At 39.3% G+C, this 17,989-nt stretch overlaps 1 protein-coding gene across 1 annotated transcript in view; it reads right to left on the reverse strand.

Moving 5' to 3' along the window:
- Positions 1 to 2,926: 2,926 nt before the first annotated feature.
- The window catches only part of LOC126293195 (ELMO domain-containing protein 2), a 34,639-nt gene continuing 19,576 nt past the window's right edge, over positions 2,927 to 17,989 (reverse strand). Inside the window, exon 2 of the mRNA XM_049986316.1 lies at positions 2,927 to 4,159. Within this exon, the coding sequence (XP_049842273.1) occupies positions 3,661 to 4,159 (499 nt within the window). The 3' untranslated portion in view covers positions 2,927 to 3,660. The remainder of the gene's footprint in view (positions 4,160 to 17,989) is intronic.

Raw genomic sequence — 17,989 nt, forward strand, 5'->3', positions numbered from 1 at the left:
AGCACATTTTCTATTAGCAGGAAATAGAGGAGAGATTTTCACCAGCACAATACTGGATTTGGGGTGGACATCACTAGAACAAAGGCATTTCCCGTTACGGCGGAATCCTTTCACGAAATTTAAATTATCTACTTTCCCCTCCAAACGCGAAAATATTTTGTCGATGCTGACCTACATAGGGTTAAAACTTTCATCACAATAAAATAAAGGAAACCAGAGCTTGCATGTAAAGATATAAGAGTGTGTTTTTACTCCACACTGTTTGAGAGTGGAATAACAAAACAATTGTGAAGGCAGTTTGATGAACCCTTTGCCAGGCAGTCTCATTTGCAGAGTATCCATCTATCTGTAGAACGACTCTAATGCGAGTATATAAGCATCGACATGTAGGCAGGTGATTGGTACGGCATTCGTGTCTTTTCAGCGCACATGTGGTAATGTGAACTACGGCAACATTATTACCAAATGGGACGGACATGCTGTCGAATGCTGCTGATTCTTGATAATGCACAGCCCTATATTGCAAATATTGTATCACAATAGTTACATCGTCTCAAGTTGGAGACTCTAGAGCAACTGCCCTACAGTCCTGATCTCTCACAATGCTATCATCACACGTTCAGTCCCTTAAAACATTTCTCAAATGGTCGACAATTCCTGTTGGACTAGCATGTGCACAGGCAGTTAATGGACTTCTTCACACAGTACGACATGGTGTTTTCCCAAAACTGCAGCAATGGTTGGGCAGTAGCCTCAACGCTTATGGCAATTTTGCCCATTTGGCTCAAATATGGTTCAAATAGCTCTAAGCACTATGGGACTTAACATCTGAGGTCAGCACTCCCATAGACTTTGAACTACTTAAACCTAACTAACCTAAGCACATCACATACATCGATGCCCGAGGCAGGATTCAAAACGACGACCATTGCAGCAGTGCGGTTCCGGACTGAAGTGCCTAGAACCGCTCGGGCACAGTGGCCGGCGCCCATTTGGCATACTGATTCTTGACTGTACAACCTTTGAACGTAACTTTTTAATCACTACTTATGTAATGAACATCAGTTGTAACACCAAAGTCTTGCAATAGCCGAACATGTGTATCATCATGAATTTCAATGTCTATTTGGCATAAAATTAAATTAGATAATCAATGAAAAGAATAGAAAATTAAATGAGGGAGAAGCAGGTTTTACGGCTCAAACCGACTATAACAAACTACAGGATGATGGAGGAATATGTTATTTGATAACAGAGGGAAGTATGGTGTGCGTGTGCGTGTTTTGACTGAAGTCAGCAGTTTCAAATACTTCATAACCAACAAGTATAAAATAACGAGATTCAATTACATTTAAGGACAAACTGTTGAACATAATGCAAGTGACTACAATGATATTTAACAATTATCATAGGTATTTGTACAGTAATAAACAGAAATGACAATGATTCTAACAGAGAGGAAATAGTTATAAGCAGCAGAAATGGGGGTTTTGAAGACAGACGATACACAAGAAGACAGACATACAAATTTCAGTACGAATAATTTAGGGGAAAAAAAAAAAAAAAAAAAAAAAAAAAAAAAAAAAAAAAAAAAAAAAAAAAGGAGCATCCATATGCTCCATTCCAATTATTTTTATAATACGGTACATTTCATGTACATTCATTTTCTTAGTGGTGTGTGGTCTAATTGGAGAAACAACTAACAGTAAACAGTTACGTGCAGTTTTGGAAATTCAATTAGTAGAGGCCATATGAAATGGTCTGCAGTTCAAGTATAGCTAAGGCTCTCCACATTCTACCATATAATGGTGGTTTGCTTTAGATTTATTTAGTGTGTGAAAATTGCCAATCAGTTTACAGGTTGGTGAATATTTCAGGCCTAAAAAAATACAAATAAAATAAAAATTTTAAAAACTGGGAATCCCTGAATACCAGAAGCTGATTGTCCAAGAACCTAAAGACAAAGATGAATGCCCGACTTTTCTTCTTCTTATTCCATTGAACAAACTCAACTTCAATAAACCAAGTCTCTTTTGTTCACTTGTGGTAGTATTGCTCTGTCAGTGCAGTTTGGCAAGTTGGAAAATTTAGAGGTCTCAAGAGGATGCTTCTACAAGTTTACATGACAAAAAATTTCACGTTGTTTATAATGTTTTAATTTTTGAGAGTGTAAAACATAACACTGTTAAATTAAATACAATTGTTCCTCGGACATTTATGAAATGTATAGCTACTGCCACATGGACGAGGCAGTACCAAAACACGAATGTATGAAAATGTAACTAATTAAATCTCTTAATTACTGTGAATGTAAGGCTGAGCTGCTTTCATATCAAATATGATAGTTTGTTTGATTTTAAGAAATAGAATTGCTTCTGATGAGAGTCTTATTTCAAACCTACCCATGTGTTCCATAGAGCTAGAATGGCCACAGAAGAGCAAAGTCGGCACTGATGTTACAAGGGGTGTTGCCTGGTGGACGAGTACAGGAATCCCACAATTCAGAAGCCAAGGTTTTTGGTTCAATGCCTAATTGGTCCTAGGATGTTTTCATCCAACTTACTGCTTCTTTCACATCTGGCAATATTTTGCATATGTGACAAACACAAAGTTGGTGAGTTGTCAGGATTTCACATCTCCTATAACTGGCTGAATAAGTCAGGACAACAGCAGCCCTACTCATACAGAGAGACCCAACTCTGCTCATCCAAAAGTCCTCGCCCATTATTGACTGCTCTGCCAAATAGATGAGGAAACGCTTTTTACTGAGTAACATACGGAATGACAAGTTCACGTAGAATAGTCATATCGATACAATAAAGTAACAAGGGAGCATGTAACTGCACGGTTGTTAACCACACAAGTCTTCAATATTATGAGGGGTGTATAGTCAACTTAATGACTACTACTTGAAAAAAAAAAAATGATTATTAATAAGCATCTCTTTTCTGTTTATTGAACACAGAAATATTCCATTCATTTATTATTTCCATCCTGAATGCATGTATTCTATTTTTCAAAGTCATGCACAGGCAATATTTTTCTAGTATCCACAGCCACAAAAAAATATCACATAATAAATATAACACACACAAGTTAGCTCTGACCACACTGTCAGAGGTCTTTGCAATCTTAAATACTAAGAGGAAATAATTCTCATAGATTCTATGAACACATTTAACACGGTGCATTCTCAATTACTGAAATACTATTTGTCGCGACCTGTATAACGCAACAGTCTCGTACTTGAAAAAGTAAGAACTTAAGAGGATATTTAAAAAGTGCAAACAAAATCAAATAAATAAGCACAAATGGAATCTTACAGTCTTACAATAACCAAAGTCGATACAATAAAATTCAAATAAAAACAATAGTTAATTATACATGATATGTCAAAAGAAAAAAAATAGCCAAGCCTGCATAATAAGTAAAACTTTGGTGGAGATGATGACCATTATATCACATCATATGACACTCTACAACTCATTCTTGTTAAGAGACTTTGTGATTTTCTTTTGAGGAACTTCAAATCTGAAAGCCCATCCGTGCCACATTCTGCATCCTGGTGACAACTTTCTGGCAAGAAAGGACAGGGAAGAAATGTGCAAAAGGAGAGGTAACAATTCTAGCGAATGTCACTAGCCGCTCCAGGTAACCTAACTATATATTATCTACTGATATGTTCAACCTGAAAATTGTACTTGGGTTAGTGAGAGATGTGCGGATGGCACTTTCAAAACGCTCCTTGATACGTGCAAAGTCCATAACATTCTCAGGTTTGGACTCTATCCAGAACCTGTCAAACTCGTAGAACAGGAAGCAGTAGAATTGGTGGAAGGACGATATGGCGGGGCAGCTGCGGGCGACGTTGAAGAAGTGTGTCTTGGCCGTGCCGTCCTTCAACATGTGGTAGGCCATGCTAGTCAGGTTGATGCCGACAATGGCGAAGGCGTACCCGTAGCGGGGGTGGTGCGAGTGAGACAGCACGTGGCACGCGGCCCCGGGGTACTCCTGGGCAAAGTATATCAGGTTCTCGAGCCCCAGGAGACCCATGCCGCGGAAGTCCGTCTTGGGGTCTTCCCCCTGGAAACCGATATCCTGCCACTGCTTTGTAACACGCGACTCCAAAGGTTTGTCGGGCATCAGTAGCTCCCACAACCTGGAAAGGAGAGAACACTGTAAGAACACTGGACAGAAAGGCAACAGATTTTCCGCAGACTTCAGCTAATTGTGTTTATAATGCATTACAAGGTGTAATCAAAAAGTAACAGGAATTTTTTAATTTTGCACGCTTTATACATCCAATTTTCAGAATTTTTTTTATCTTATTGGTGGACATATTCCTGATGTACGTTTGAATTTTCAGCTGTTTTAAATATTTTGTTTACTGTTGACAGTCAAAAAGGTTACACGCGTTTTCGAGTGATTGGTAATTTTTTTTTTATTTTTGGAAACAGTGGATCAAAGAATTTGCATTAAATTTTGCTTGAAACATGGAATGAAGTGCAGCACCACATTCAAAATGTTGCCTGTGGCCCTTGGCGACTTTGCTGCAAGTGAGACAAAAGTTTGAGAGTAGTATAAATTTTCCAAAGAGGGTCGAGAAGACTTTGGTGATGACAACAGCCTCACCCATCCTAGCATATCATTACCAATGACAATGTGGAAGAAGTAAAGAAGACAGGTCTGGAAAATTACAATCAGACAGGTTGCTGATGGTGTTAGTATAGCCTTTAGGTCATGTCAGACAATTTTTTCTGATGTTTTGGGCATTAAACATGCAGCAGCAAAGTTTGTTCCAAAATTTTTGAATTTTGACCAAGAACAGCATTGTGTAGACATTGCACAGGATCTGATGAATGAAGTTGACAATGATCCAGAACTTCCAAAGACAGTTATAACAGATGGCAAAGCAAGGGTAGACTAATATGACACTGAAACCAAGGACCAATCGTCCAATATTCCACAAGATCGGCCACATGGGAAGGTTCTTTTCACTGATTTCTTCAACCGCAATGGGACAGCTCATCACAAGTTTCTGCCTTATAGTCATACAGCCAACAAGAAATACTACCTGGAACTTATGTGTCATTTGCATGAACCAATCCAAGAAAAATGACCAGAACTGTGGTGAAACAGCTCGTAGAAATTGCATCACAATAATGCTCCCACTCACAGCTCAATGCTTCTTTGCATTTTGCTGGCAAGAAACAAAACTGTTATTTTGTCTCAGCCACCGTTTTTGGTAGACATGGCCCCCTAAGACTACTTTCTTTGATCGAGAACCATGAAATAACGTATTTTGACATCCTGATGAGATAAAAACAGACTTGCTGAACACCATACTGAAAAGCGAGTTCCAGAAGTGCTTCCAAGACTGGAAAAAGTTCTCACACAAGTGTATTATATCTGAGGGAGTTTACTTTGAAGGGGGAGAGATGATGATGAATAAATAAATACTCTTTAAGAAAAACAAAAATTCCAATTACTTTGTGATCACATCTTTTACATCCTTTAAGACACAATATTACATTGTGGAGAGAATCATTTTAGAAATGAAAGAGCCTAATGACTTTTTTATTTAACTATAACAATTGGTTTTTGGTGAATTGGGCAGTCTTCAAATGTGAAACAAAACACACAGGAGGACAGTTGTTACGACTGGCAACAGCTGCTGAGCATTGTTACAAACTGCAAACCGTATTTCCAAAACTACTATACAAAAGAAGGCCAACCACAAATCAGTTCCTACATTTAACCACTGACCACTGTACAGGTGCAAAGATGACAGATACAGAATTAAGTGACTATTGCGGCAGAGGGACAACTCAAATGTTGCCAGTTTTAGGGTTGTCTATAGCATGGCTATCCGCACACACTGACTGTGAATGTACACATTTTGCTAACCGGGTGAATTAGTCTTTCCTGCAAATAATATTACCATGGCAGCATACTGTGGAAATAAAAGATTTTTTGACAGTGTGAGATAATATTGCTGATTGCCTTTTATCACAGCCTTATGACTGTAAGTCACAGTTCGCTGCTTAATGTTTCATCTTTCACTACCGGAGACTTCGGATGTTTCAACAACTCGATAAAGCTGTTAAAGACTCAAAACAAACTGAACTTCCCAAGTTGTCACAGTCTATGATGAAATCTCCAACAGTGGAAGGCGAAATGTTAGAAGGCAATTATGTCTTGGACCATGGCCTTATGCCAATAAATCAAATATCAGCAATATCGCAAATACCAGCCATGAACGCCTACATTGTATGAATAATTGCTACTTACCACACATATGACACTCTTTAGTTACAGATATGTACAATTAAAAGACACTTACAAAAAAAACTCCCAGTCATATACTTCACCAACAGAAGAGAAATGCACCTCATTCATACACACAAGCAACTCGTGTACAAATGGCGCCAATTCTGGCAACTCGGGTCAGAATGCCTTGTATGAATATTTGATAATGCCAGTGTTTGGGAGAGTAAAAAGGACCACTTCTGCAGGTACAAAACTTGGGGAGTGCAGATAGTCAACAATGCCACCACACCCCCACTCAATACAGTCTAAGGTTATAAACTGTATTGAGCAAATGTGTCCGCAACAAAGAATTGATCAGCTTCTCAAAACTGAAACACAAATCATCAGAGCTCTCATAAAAAATAAATACCAGATTAAAGGAGCCAGAGAATCCTCCCCAATGAATCTGTGTAATAAGGAACTGGCCCAATAACCAGCACAATGAAAAAGAAAAATTTCTTTCACATCTTGCGAATGCAAGGAAACAAGATCTTACTACAACTTGTGATGATGATGGAACTGAAAAATTCAAGAAGATTCTCAAGCAGTTAGACTCCAGATAACAGATGCAGAAAACAAAGACAAAATGATTTTCTTAAGAATCATGAAATTTCAGATTAAATGAGAAAATCATGATCAGAAATAATGAATCATTATTGAGCAGATCACAAGCACTGAATACTAAAACTTTAAAAAAAAACTGAATGTATAATGACAAGTGGTCTAATGTGGCAAATAAAGTGAACAAGAAGAAGAAGAAGAAGAAGACTAACCAATCCAATACATGAAAGAACTACAGAGGAATCTCCCTCCTGACCACCAGAACCCCGTCAGTTTGTCTCTTGAACAGAACACATAAGTAATTGGAACCTAAACCAGCAGAATATCAACCTGGATTCATACTGAACAGGTCATTCCAAGAACAAATTTTTAACCTCAAAACTGCATTCAAAATGTGAGCCCCCCTCCAAGTCCCAAACCTCTAGTATGTACATTTGTAGATTTCAAAACGGTGTTCAACTGAATAGACAGGCTCAAACTACTTCAAATCTTGGAAGAGAAGGGATTAGACCCAAAACACGAGAACTTAAAAAACAAACATGAACTGGCACAAAATCTAAAGTAAATTTTACTGGGGTAACCTCGGAACCCTTTGACATTAAAACAGGTGTGATACAAGGAGAAGGATTCTTTCCTATTCTGTTCAGTGTCACCCCAGATAAGGTTATGGAAGACTGGGAGAAAGAACTCAAGAAATGTGGGTTATGGAAGCCAATCCTACAGGGCTTTCCCAAAAACAACCTCTACATACCATACCTCGCATTTCTCGATGACCTGGAAATACTTACAGAAGACAAGAGACTACTGTCAAACAGCTCAAGGCTTTTAAAGAATGTGCAAAAAAAAAAAAAAAAAAAAAAAAAAAAAAAAAAAAAAAAAAAAAAAAAAAGTAGGGTCTGAAGTGTTACATGCCGTTTAGCCAAGTTACATTTCACACTCTGTGTACAGTACAAAGAAAGATGGTTGTGACAGAATTGCAGCTTGGCATTAGCTCGAGTATCAAAGAGCAACCACACTCCCCATGGACAAAAACAAGAAAGATGGTTTTGTGACATATTAAATATATTGTAATCTTGACTGTCGTGTTGAGTCTTCGAGGCATATCTTATATGTAAAGTTGCGTTCTACTCAAATTCACAAGTCACTCTAATGACCTGTACACCCATTCAAGGAAACATGTTTGTAAAAAGAAAGTAACGAATGTGTTTTTCATGGTTTGGTTATTGCTCCAGTAATAGCTGCAGAACATGCAGAAGTCGAACCTTTCCTTCTATACACATGTGATTTGAGAGGCACTGATTAACGGAACCTCTACTTCAAGAGAATCAACAGCAGTGACTGGATTAAAGGAAAATGTAAATATGTCAGATGTTATATCATGTGCAGATCTCATGAAGTGTTTCAACTACAAAGAGTGAGTCAGCTGCTACATAAAACCCCAGACCAACAAGAAAAACACTCCAGGTTACAAATCTCATTCAAGAAAACTGAATTCTTATGTCTGAAGATAGAAGTGGTGAACCCGAAAATAAAACATGGTAAAATCAGCAGGGTCCTGTACTTTAAAAACCACTAAGAATTCATCAAACTGATAGGCTTTGGAAAACATATCTCAGCAAAATTGCCTCCAACATGTCAGCATTAAAACCTCTACAGCAAAAAATCCAAGTCAAGACAGACAAAAGATCAGCACTACAACACATTTATACAACCAACAGTTTTTTTATGTTCGCAAAACACTGACACTTAACAGAAAAAAAAACTTGAAGGGCTCAAAACAGGAGAGAGAAAGATAATTAGGAAAATTTTAGAAGAAAGACATCCCAAAGACAGTTATAGGCTACAAACAATCAAAACAGAAAGATTTTCAAATATCTGAAGTCTAAACTGACATTACAAAAAGGTAAATCAATTTCTTTTATTATCTCAAAAGACTACCAGAAAAGCAATAGACAAAAAGGATAGTAGACCAAACACCACCATTGAAAAATTCAACACTTTGGCTGAACGAAATCTGATAGGATCTCAAAATCACAAACATAAGACAAACCGGCATTTTAAAAAGGGACACCTTAAAACACAATGTGACAAATGGGAAGCTACATCACGGCAACAAAACAAATAGCGTACGGACAAAAGTGGTCAGCAGAATGTAAATCTTTTTTGGAAAGAACAAAAGCTTATTGGAAGAACAAGAAGAACCTAAAGAAAAGTTGACTGACTTAACTGCTTAATGTCTCATTTATTAGGTGAATTTGATGATGACGACGATGATGCTTTTTAAATAATGACAACTTATCAGTTGAAATGGTAAGTAGGTTAAAAAATCACACACACTGAAGCCCATGTCTTCACAGTTAAACAATAGGAAAGAGTCGGCCACTCAATCTGTCCTGTAACAACTCGTGGATGAGTTCCGACTCCTCACAAATGCTTAAAGCCTCCGCCTCACTCATCCGATTGTCACTCAAAATAGTCCAACCATTTATTGCCCTGTTAACAGCATACAGACAACATTAAAATATGGCAAACTGTTACAGTAATGCCATATGCATCACCTTCTGGAGGTCTATCAAGATGCACGAGAAAGCCGTGGGTTACGGTGTAGAGCCCAAACTCTCGGATGAGCTAAACTGATTTTGTTTCATCGGAGTGGCTAGACAAAAGGAGGCCACAACCGAGTTACTCAGCCAAAATTTGCAATGTTTCTAGCCGGTCTCTTTATGCACATGCCGACAATCGTCGTCCTCAACATCATTAACATCTGCCTTTACAGTTAGATGAGCACCCTATGACTCGTGACTAGAGTCGCGCTCTATCAAAATGACGTTTCAGTAGTTTTGGTGCAGTTCACAAATGACAAAGTAAATGCTAGGATTACAGGTAGTATTGGTAGCACTGATAGGGGAAAGAAACATAAATTAATGTGAGAGAGAGAAAATGGGATACGATGATTTCTCTGTTTTTTCTCTGCCTTGCACATAATTAGAACCACATATCATTTTACATCGCTAAGAAATATAAGTGATAAAAATCAGTTGATCATGTAACTTCTGTGCTTTTATGTAACCAAAGCTATTACTTTTAGGCAAGTATAGCTTACATGCACAAACATAAAAAATCTGCATAGTTATTGTTATTTTGTACTCAAAACAACATTCTTCATCTGGGTCGAAGGCAAGAGTTTCCTGTTATTACTGATAAATACGAAAGTTTGTTTGTGAATAACAGAAACATATTTGTGTAAGTTTGGCAAAGTACTAAAGGGATGTTTGATTTGTTTTTGTTTAGTTTTGTTTTTCAAGGAAATCGTGTTTTCTCGCACTATATGATAAATCTGCGTTATTTTTTTATTTATACTACAATATCCTCTTTTTTGCACTACAGTTCAACAATTTCTGAATAAAACTAACTAAACAATTTCAATTTTTCTATAAATACTGTTTACTTTTACCTTAACAGACAGGAGAATAACAATGTAGAACAATTTCTTTTTTAGGTTATGGAGCCCTTAATATATCCTCCCTCAGTTTTTAGATTGTTCAGTTCTTCCAGTTTCCAGGGAGTCTAGGAAGACACAGATCACATATGTAAATAAAGCAATAAAAATGTGGTAGTGCCCAATGGGTACCCAATACATCTAACGTTCTGGTAACACAGGTACGATCTCAACCGACAAAAGCTACCAGAAAAACTAACATTGTTTACTCTTGCTTGCAGTAGCCTATGGTAGTTTTACAGCTATATTTGCAACAAAACATGTGATCTTTAGATTTCCTCTATCGACCCCATCTGGTGAGGGTCCCAGAATAACAAACTACACTCAAGTATTAGTAGAACAATAAGAAAAGGTAGAAGCAGAAGCCACTGCGAGGAATGAGGAACTGATGATCAAAATCACCAAGCGGTCTCGACAAAGAATTTTGTCACCACTACTGTGGAACCTAAGGTGAGTGACATCATTGAAAAGTTAAGTACTAGAGCGTACTTTTGCCAAGCATATACACACACACACACACACACACACACACACACACACACACACACACACACACACACACACACACACACACACACACACACACACAATGTGATTTTCACTCTGCAGGAGAGAGTGCACTGATATGAAACTTCCTGTCAGATTAAAACTGTGTGCTGGACCGAGTCTTGAACTCTGGACCTCTGCCTTTTGCGGGCTGGTTCTCCACCATCTGAGCTACCCAAGCACAACCCACACCCCGCCATTACAGATTTACTTCTGCCAGTACCTCATCTCCTACCTTCCAAACTTTACAGAAGCGCTACTGCGAACCTTGCAGAACTAGCACTCCTGAAAGAAAGGATATTGTGGAGACATGGCTTAGCCACAACCTGGGGGATATTTTCAGAATGAGATTTTCAGTCTCTGCAGTGAAAGTTTCTGCCAGGAAGTTGCATATCAGTGGATACTCTGCTGCAGTGTGAAAATTTCATTCTGGAAATATCCCCCAGGCTGTGGCTAAGCCATGTCTCCACAATATCCTTTCTTTGAGGAGTGCTAGTTCTGCAAGGTTCGTAAGAGAGCTTCTGTAAAGTTTGGAAGGTCGGAGACAAGGTACTGGCAGAAGTAAATCTGTGAGGACAGGGTGTGAGTCATGCTTGGGTAGCTCAGTTGGTAGAGCACTTGCCCGCGAAAGGCAAAGGTCCCAAGTTCAAGTCACGGTCTGGCACACAGTTTTAATTGGCCAGGAAATTTAATACACAGACTATTTAATCATAGCAATACTTGGCAAACACACTAGTACTCTTACAACAATGGCACAGTATGCACCAGACATTGTGGAAAAATGTGCAGAAAATGGGATCTGTGTGTCAGTCACAAAAAACAGTAGCAGTAACACTTAAAAGGAAACTAATCCACCACACATACTACAGTTTGTTTCACAGTATTTTGACAATTCCAAATTTGAATCCCACACTAACAAACTGCAAAACAAAGTTGAGCATTTTACATGATATACAACATTTATTCACATTTACTTATGAAATACTACACTCGACAAATGACGATCATTCACAGCTACGTGACACTTGAGGCATTTCACCCAGTTTTTTAACAAATCTTTTGTAACTGCTGCAAATTTCATAGTTAATCTGATCTTTTAACCGCTGCAAGCTTCTGGAGGGCAGAAACAGAATATCTGAGTCAGTACAGCCTGAAGAATTAGTGTCGAGTAAGGAACTAGTAAAACTGTTGCTTTTTAAGAGTACCAGTTGGCTTCACTACACTCACAGGAAGCAAAATTGCACAATAAATTCAGTTTTTCTTGCCAGCAACAGTGGGCTTAGACCACTGCTGTTTCTTCTCCCTGTGTTAATCAAATCACCAAACCAAATTGGTAGAATGAGGGTTTTGTAAGCTACTTTCCTCATGGGTAGAGAGACTTCCTGAGGAATCTTCAGATAAATCTATCTGCCTACTGTCTTTCCGAAAATTACTTCAAGTGCCGTTGCACTTTAACCAATTTTTGTCTTACCTAACATATATGTTACGTAACATTCTGCCATCGTTTTCTCTTACCAGTAGCAATGCATACGTTTTGAATGCCTGCTCTTGTTCCGTAAACAGACACGGACACATTTGTACAGGCGCACGACAGCGAGTTCTTTAGCACCCACGCAAAAACAGACAGACTAGTGTCAATAAAATACACAAAATAGGAAGATAAAACAGCAGGTAAAACACAGGTAATGAAAGTTGAAAAACTATATGCATACCTGCACAGAAACATGGAATGATGTATTGCGTCAGAACAGTCAATAGAATGACTTTCTTTTTAGTAGCCTGTCTGTACATGACATCCTAGCTATTCTTGAGGAGGAGGAGGAGGAGGAGGAAGCTGCAACAGATATTTATTGAGCCTCTTGAAGCTAATATGGAGTCATGTGAAGATTCTGATTAAGAAGATGCAGGTGGAAATATTAATAATGTTGACTTCAGGCTGGTGCAGAATTGGTTTTAATCAGAAAAAACAGGTTAGATGGCGAACCTGAGAATGACTACTCTAACGATGACATAACAAAAATGTTAATTCCAATGAAACAAAGGCCACCGAACTTAAAAACTGGAGAAAGTAGCACTTGCAATGCATTAACGCTGTATTTCCTGACAGTGATTGTAGTTAATACAAAAGCTGGTCTATAATTCAGCACCCTGAACTGTTTTTGAATGATGAAATAATTAAATTTTTCAGTCATTGGATCAACAAAATACACTTCATTCAAGAAGTGACCAGATCCAAAAATAAGACATGAGGAGATAAAAGTCATTCTAGGAATTCTAATTGTCACAGGCTATAAACTTCTACCTAAAGAAGATGTTACTGATAATCAGAGCTGGACATTATAAATGAAATCATAAGCAACATAATGGGGGGGGGGGAGGGAGAGAGGGAGAGAGCGAGAGAGAGAGAGAGAGAGAGAGAGAGAGAGAGAGAGAGAGAGAGAGAGAGAGAGAGAGAGATTTGAAACAATAGTGAGATTCATTCACTAGTGTGATAACACACAAATCAATGTCAAGGACAAAACGTAGAAACTTTGTCCATTGCCAAATACGCTAAGAAAATAGTTCTCTCTCCACTTTTGGATTTCGATGATGGCATGAAAATTATTTTGTCAGGTACAGATGCAAACAGTTTCTGAATGGTGTATGCATTAGATCTGGGTACGAAACACTAAACAGAAACAAGAGTTAGTCATCGGATTTTTACATACATCAAGGAGCTGAAACACAAATGAATGAAGAGCATGCGACGGCATTTGGGAAATGTGGTGCACCTCTGCTTCAAATGTTCCATTCACTTCCTGAAAAAAGTAGCAATCTGTCCTTAACAGTTCTATTTTCACAATCTCTTTCCATCACAGACGCTGTTGGTTAACCTAAACGAAAGATTATGATGCAACAGACTATTAGTGAGAACTGCCTGCCTAAAGAATGTCAGCTTATGCCCACTATGACAATATTCTAAAGGACTCTGAAGAGATGTTGGTTACAAAAGCAGCAAGGAAATTGGAGTTGTCATGGCTACATAATCCTGCAGTAACAACTGATTCGACCAGCCACAGCACCAATTCAGTCAGATACTCCAAATAAGGGAACGAAAGAATCCTTGTATCTGAACCATATTTTATTGGAGAATGCAACACAAATATGGGGGGAGGTGGGATATGAACTGACTGAATGGTCAAAAACAGTGTTATATATAGGGTGAGTATTTGAGAAAAGAAATAGCGGTGGACAATTTTTAAATGAATTCTGGATGCATTTGTACATAATGGGTGGCATCTCCACAGGAAGATGGATATGAATATATCATAATTCCAGTGTCAACACTACATTGCAAAACATTAGTCGACTTCCAATGCAACAATCTCTAGAGATCCTCGATGCCCTACAGGTAATTTGTATCAAGGTAAAATGCTGTACGACATCAGCTGTGATCAGAAAAATCATCTGGAAATTATAGAGCCAAGGGAAAAAAGAAGACACTGTACTGCAGAAAACTGCAGAGGAATTCTGAGAACAATGGGCTGCAAATGCAGTATAGGTTTGTCCATAGTGTGTCTGGTCTATATCACAGAAAGTGAGTACCATCACCTAAGCATAATATACAGGGTGAAAAGTATTTAAACCATCAAACTCTGGGAAATTGTAGCGGACATCAAAACAAATATTTTTCCCTAATGTAATATTTTCCTATGAGGTTTATTTAAATTGGCAGAGGCCATATTAAGCTCTTCAGTTGTTAGAGGGTGTATTACGCTCTTCAGTTGTAGGCAACTGCTGTCCACCAGAGTAGTAGTGCATTGTCTCTGTTTACTAATGGAGTGATGCACCTGGAGTAAGTACACTGATATGGTTGGTGTGTACTACGTAGCGCACCACAACGGACAAGCTGCACAGTGGGTTTATCAACAACAACATCCTAATCGCCGTATACCGCATCATACGACCTCTGCTGCTGTGTACCAACGTCTGCGTGAGACCCGGTCATTTGGCAGATTACTTGGACACAGTGAGAACGCTGCAATTTGAGGAAGCTGTCTTGCAGCATGTGGAGCAGGATCCTTCAATCAGCACTCATGCAATTGCACGTAACTGGGGGACGAATCAGATGAATGTAAGAACAGTCCTTCGAGAGCAATTGTTACATCCATTTCACTTACAGCGTGTGTACAACCTGAAACCAGTTGACTGTCCACCCAGAGCACAGTTTTCGCAGCGGTACCTAGAACAGTGTGAAATGCATCCTACATTTCCATCCTCTGTTGTTTACCTATGAAGCAACGTTTGGGCTGATGGAGACTTCAACATGCACAGTTCGCACAGTTATTAGCGCTCATCAAGTGCGGTTCTTCGTTAATGTGTGGGCTGGTGTTGTTGGGGACTGTTTAATTGGGCCATATCTGCTACCTAGGCCATTAAATGGCAAGCACTATTACAATTTTCTTGCCAGAACATAGTCAGAATTGCTGGAAGATGTTCCGCTCAGTACAAGACAACGCATGTGGTTCCAACATGACGGGGTGCCGGCACATTTCAGTCATCGTGTGCGTCGATTCTTGTACCATGACCTGCTCGATCCCCAGATATGTCCCCTCTGGACTTTTTTGTGTGGGGAGAGATGTGCAACCTTGTTTACGCAACTCCTGTTGCAATAGAAGAGCATTTGGTTGCCCGGATAGCAGCAGCAGCAGCAGCAGGAACAATTCAGGATACTCCTGGGGTTTTTGCCTGTGTCAGACAGAACATGATCTGACGGTGTAATCTTTGTTTATGTGTCAATGGAGGCATTTTTGAAAATCTACCGTAATTGAAATTGGGTTGTGTTAATGTGTTGTCTCTTGGTCATAAAAAAATGGAAAAGTGTTTAGCAGAATGACATTTTCACTCTGCAGCGGAGTGTGCGCTGATATGAAACTTCCTGGCAGATTAAAACTGTGTGCCCGCCCGAGACTCAAACTCTGAACCATTACCTACTATCTGAGCTACCGTGCTTCGGTAGCTCAGATGGTCGAGCACTTGCCCGCGAAAGGCAAAGGTTCCGAGTTCGAGTCTCGGTCGGGCACAGAGTTTTAATCTGCCAGGAAGTTTCGGAAAAGTGTTTGTTGGTTTAATTAATTTGCCACCAGAGAAATCTTCCTCTACTTGTTTAAATACTCCTAATAGGAAAAAATGACATTACGGAAAAATACTTGTTTTTATGTCCCTTACAACCTCCCAGAGTTTGTCGGTTTAAATACAGCATTATTTTATTTGCTGTGTCGTATTCCACTTAAAATACGTGTTCTGGCTAGGGTGACATATGTGCATCACTTTTGTTTAAATCATTAAACATACGAATATCTATGATGAAGTCTTCTCGGGTTATCAGCCACGTCAAGGCATCATTCTGCAGGAATGTTTCAACAAGTTTCCTAGTTGTCATCTTCAGGTGAAATGTCGGGTTCGTGACCTGTCCGAGTCTTTATAGCCACTGAACTGCAGGTTCCTCTCACTCACTTGCATCAGGAGCACTAATTGCACCCCTCCAGAAGGGGTGTCACAGCCAGTGGTGGGGAGGAGTCGCAGTCTTTGGTGGTGAGGAGGAGTTCCTTGTGTACTGGTGGGTCTGTACTTTGCATCTTTGTGGGGCCAGTCCATTCCATCCACTGCCTTCACCTGTTTTCCATCAGAGTGTTCTTGCTGTATTTTTGTTATTGCTGCATCCCATGTAGCACTAAGTTGGAAACCACTATCTAGGTTGACGATGTTGTCATGGACTCTTATCTCCATAGCCTCTTTAAAGGTTGAACCCCAGAACCCATTCCCCGCTGCACAACAGTTCTGTCTGTTCGAAATAAAACATGTTTTCCTCGAGATTGTGTTCCACCATTGCAGATTTCTCAATTTGGCCCAGGCAAATGTTCTGAACAGTGCTGCGATATACATCGCTGCATCTGGCCCACGTATTGTTTGCCACACACACAGTTGGTACTGTAGATCCTAGGTGCCTGTATTCCTAGTTTATCCTTCACTGAGCCCAGCATATTCTTGATTCTGGCGGATGAGTGAAAGATTGTTTTTAGGTTGCTCTTTTCTAATACTGTGGCAATCTTCGTCATGGGTGGCCCAGCATATGGAACCGACACCATGCTCTTAGTGTCTTCTTCACACACGTCTTCTCTCTTCATCTCACTCGGCTGGACAGCGAAACTTACCAGCGCCTCAAAACAGCCATTCTCGCAAAAAGTTTTCCTCAAATGGTGCAGTTCCTTGTCGCATTTGTCTTGTGCTCTGTGCACCAAGGTGGTCAGGGATTTGTGTTTTACTGGGTGGTGGCAGCTATTGGTGTTAATATACAGGTCAGTGTGTGTCTTCTTCCTGTAATTGGAATGATCTAACATGCAGTCAACCTTCCTCCTTTACCATGATGCCAAGGAAAAGTAGAGATCTGTTCTCTTTCACCTCCACAGTGAATTTAATATTGAATTGTATGCAGTCAAATGGTTAAGATATTCTCGTAGATTTTCTGTGTCATGCGGCCAAATTACGAATGTGTCGTTCAAGTAGGGGCAGAACACCTTCGGTTTCACGAGAGGCATTTTGAGAATTTTTAGCATACTGCAGCCCCGTCAGCAATTGTGATAGATTAATATAGTGAAAAATCTGCCTCCGTTGTGAAAAATTTCTGGTCTTTACCCAGGTTTCAGCTAGAATAATCTAGCCTTCTTCATAAGCATAAAATTACTATAAAATGCCAGAGTAAGGCACAGTCAACATTAAAAATTAAAACATATAGTACCGTGGTACCATGTCGAATTAAAACTACTTAACTAAAGTCCAGCCCCAGCATCCCTTCACCACACACGAATTCTTTATGGACAAATGGAAAAACTGGTAGAAGCCGACCTCTGGGAAGATCAATTTGGATTGCGTAGAAATGTTGGAACACGTGAGGTAATACCGACCCTACGACTTTTCTTAGAAAATAATTAAGAAAAGGCAAACCTATGTTTCTAGCATTTGTAGACTTAGAGAAAGCTTTTGACAATGTTGACTGGAATACTCTCTTTCAAATTCTAAAGGTGGCAGGGGTAA

The sequence above is a fragment of the Schistocerca gregaria genome, chromosome 10 (genome assembly GCF_023897955.1).
Source record: "Schistocerca gregaria isolate iqSchGreg1 chromosome 10, iqSchGreg1.2, whole genome shotgun sequence".
Taxonomy (NCBI): Eukaryota; Metazoa; Arthropoda; class Insecta; order Orthoptera; family Acrididae; genus Schistocerca; species Schistocerca gregaria.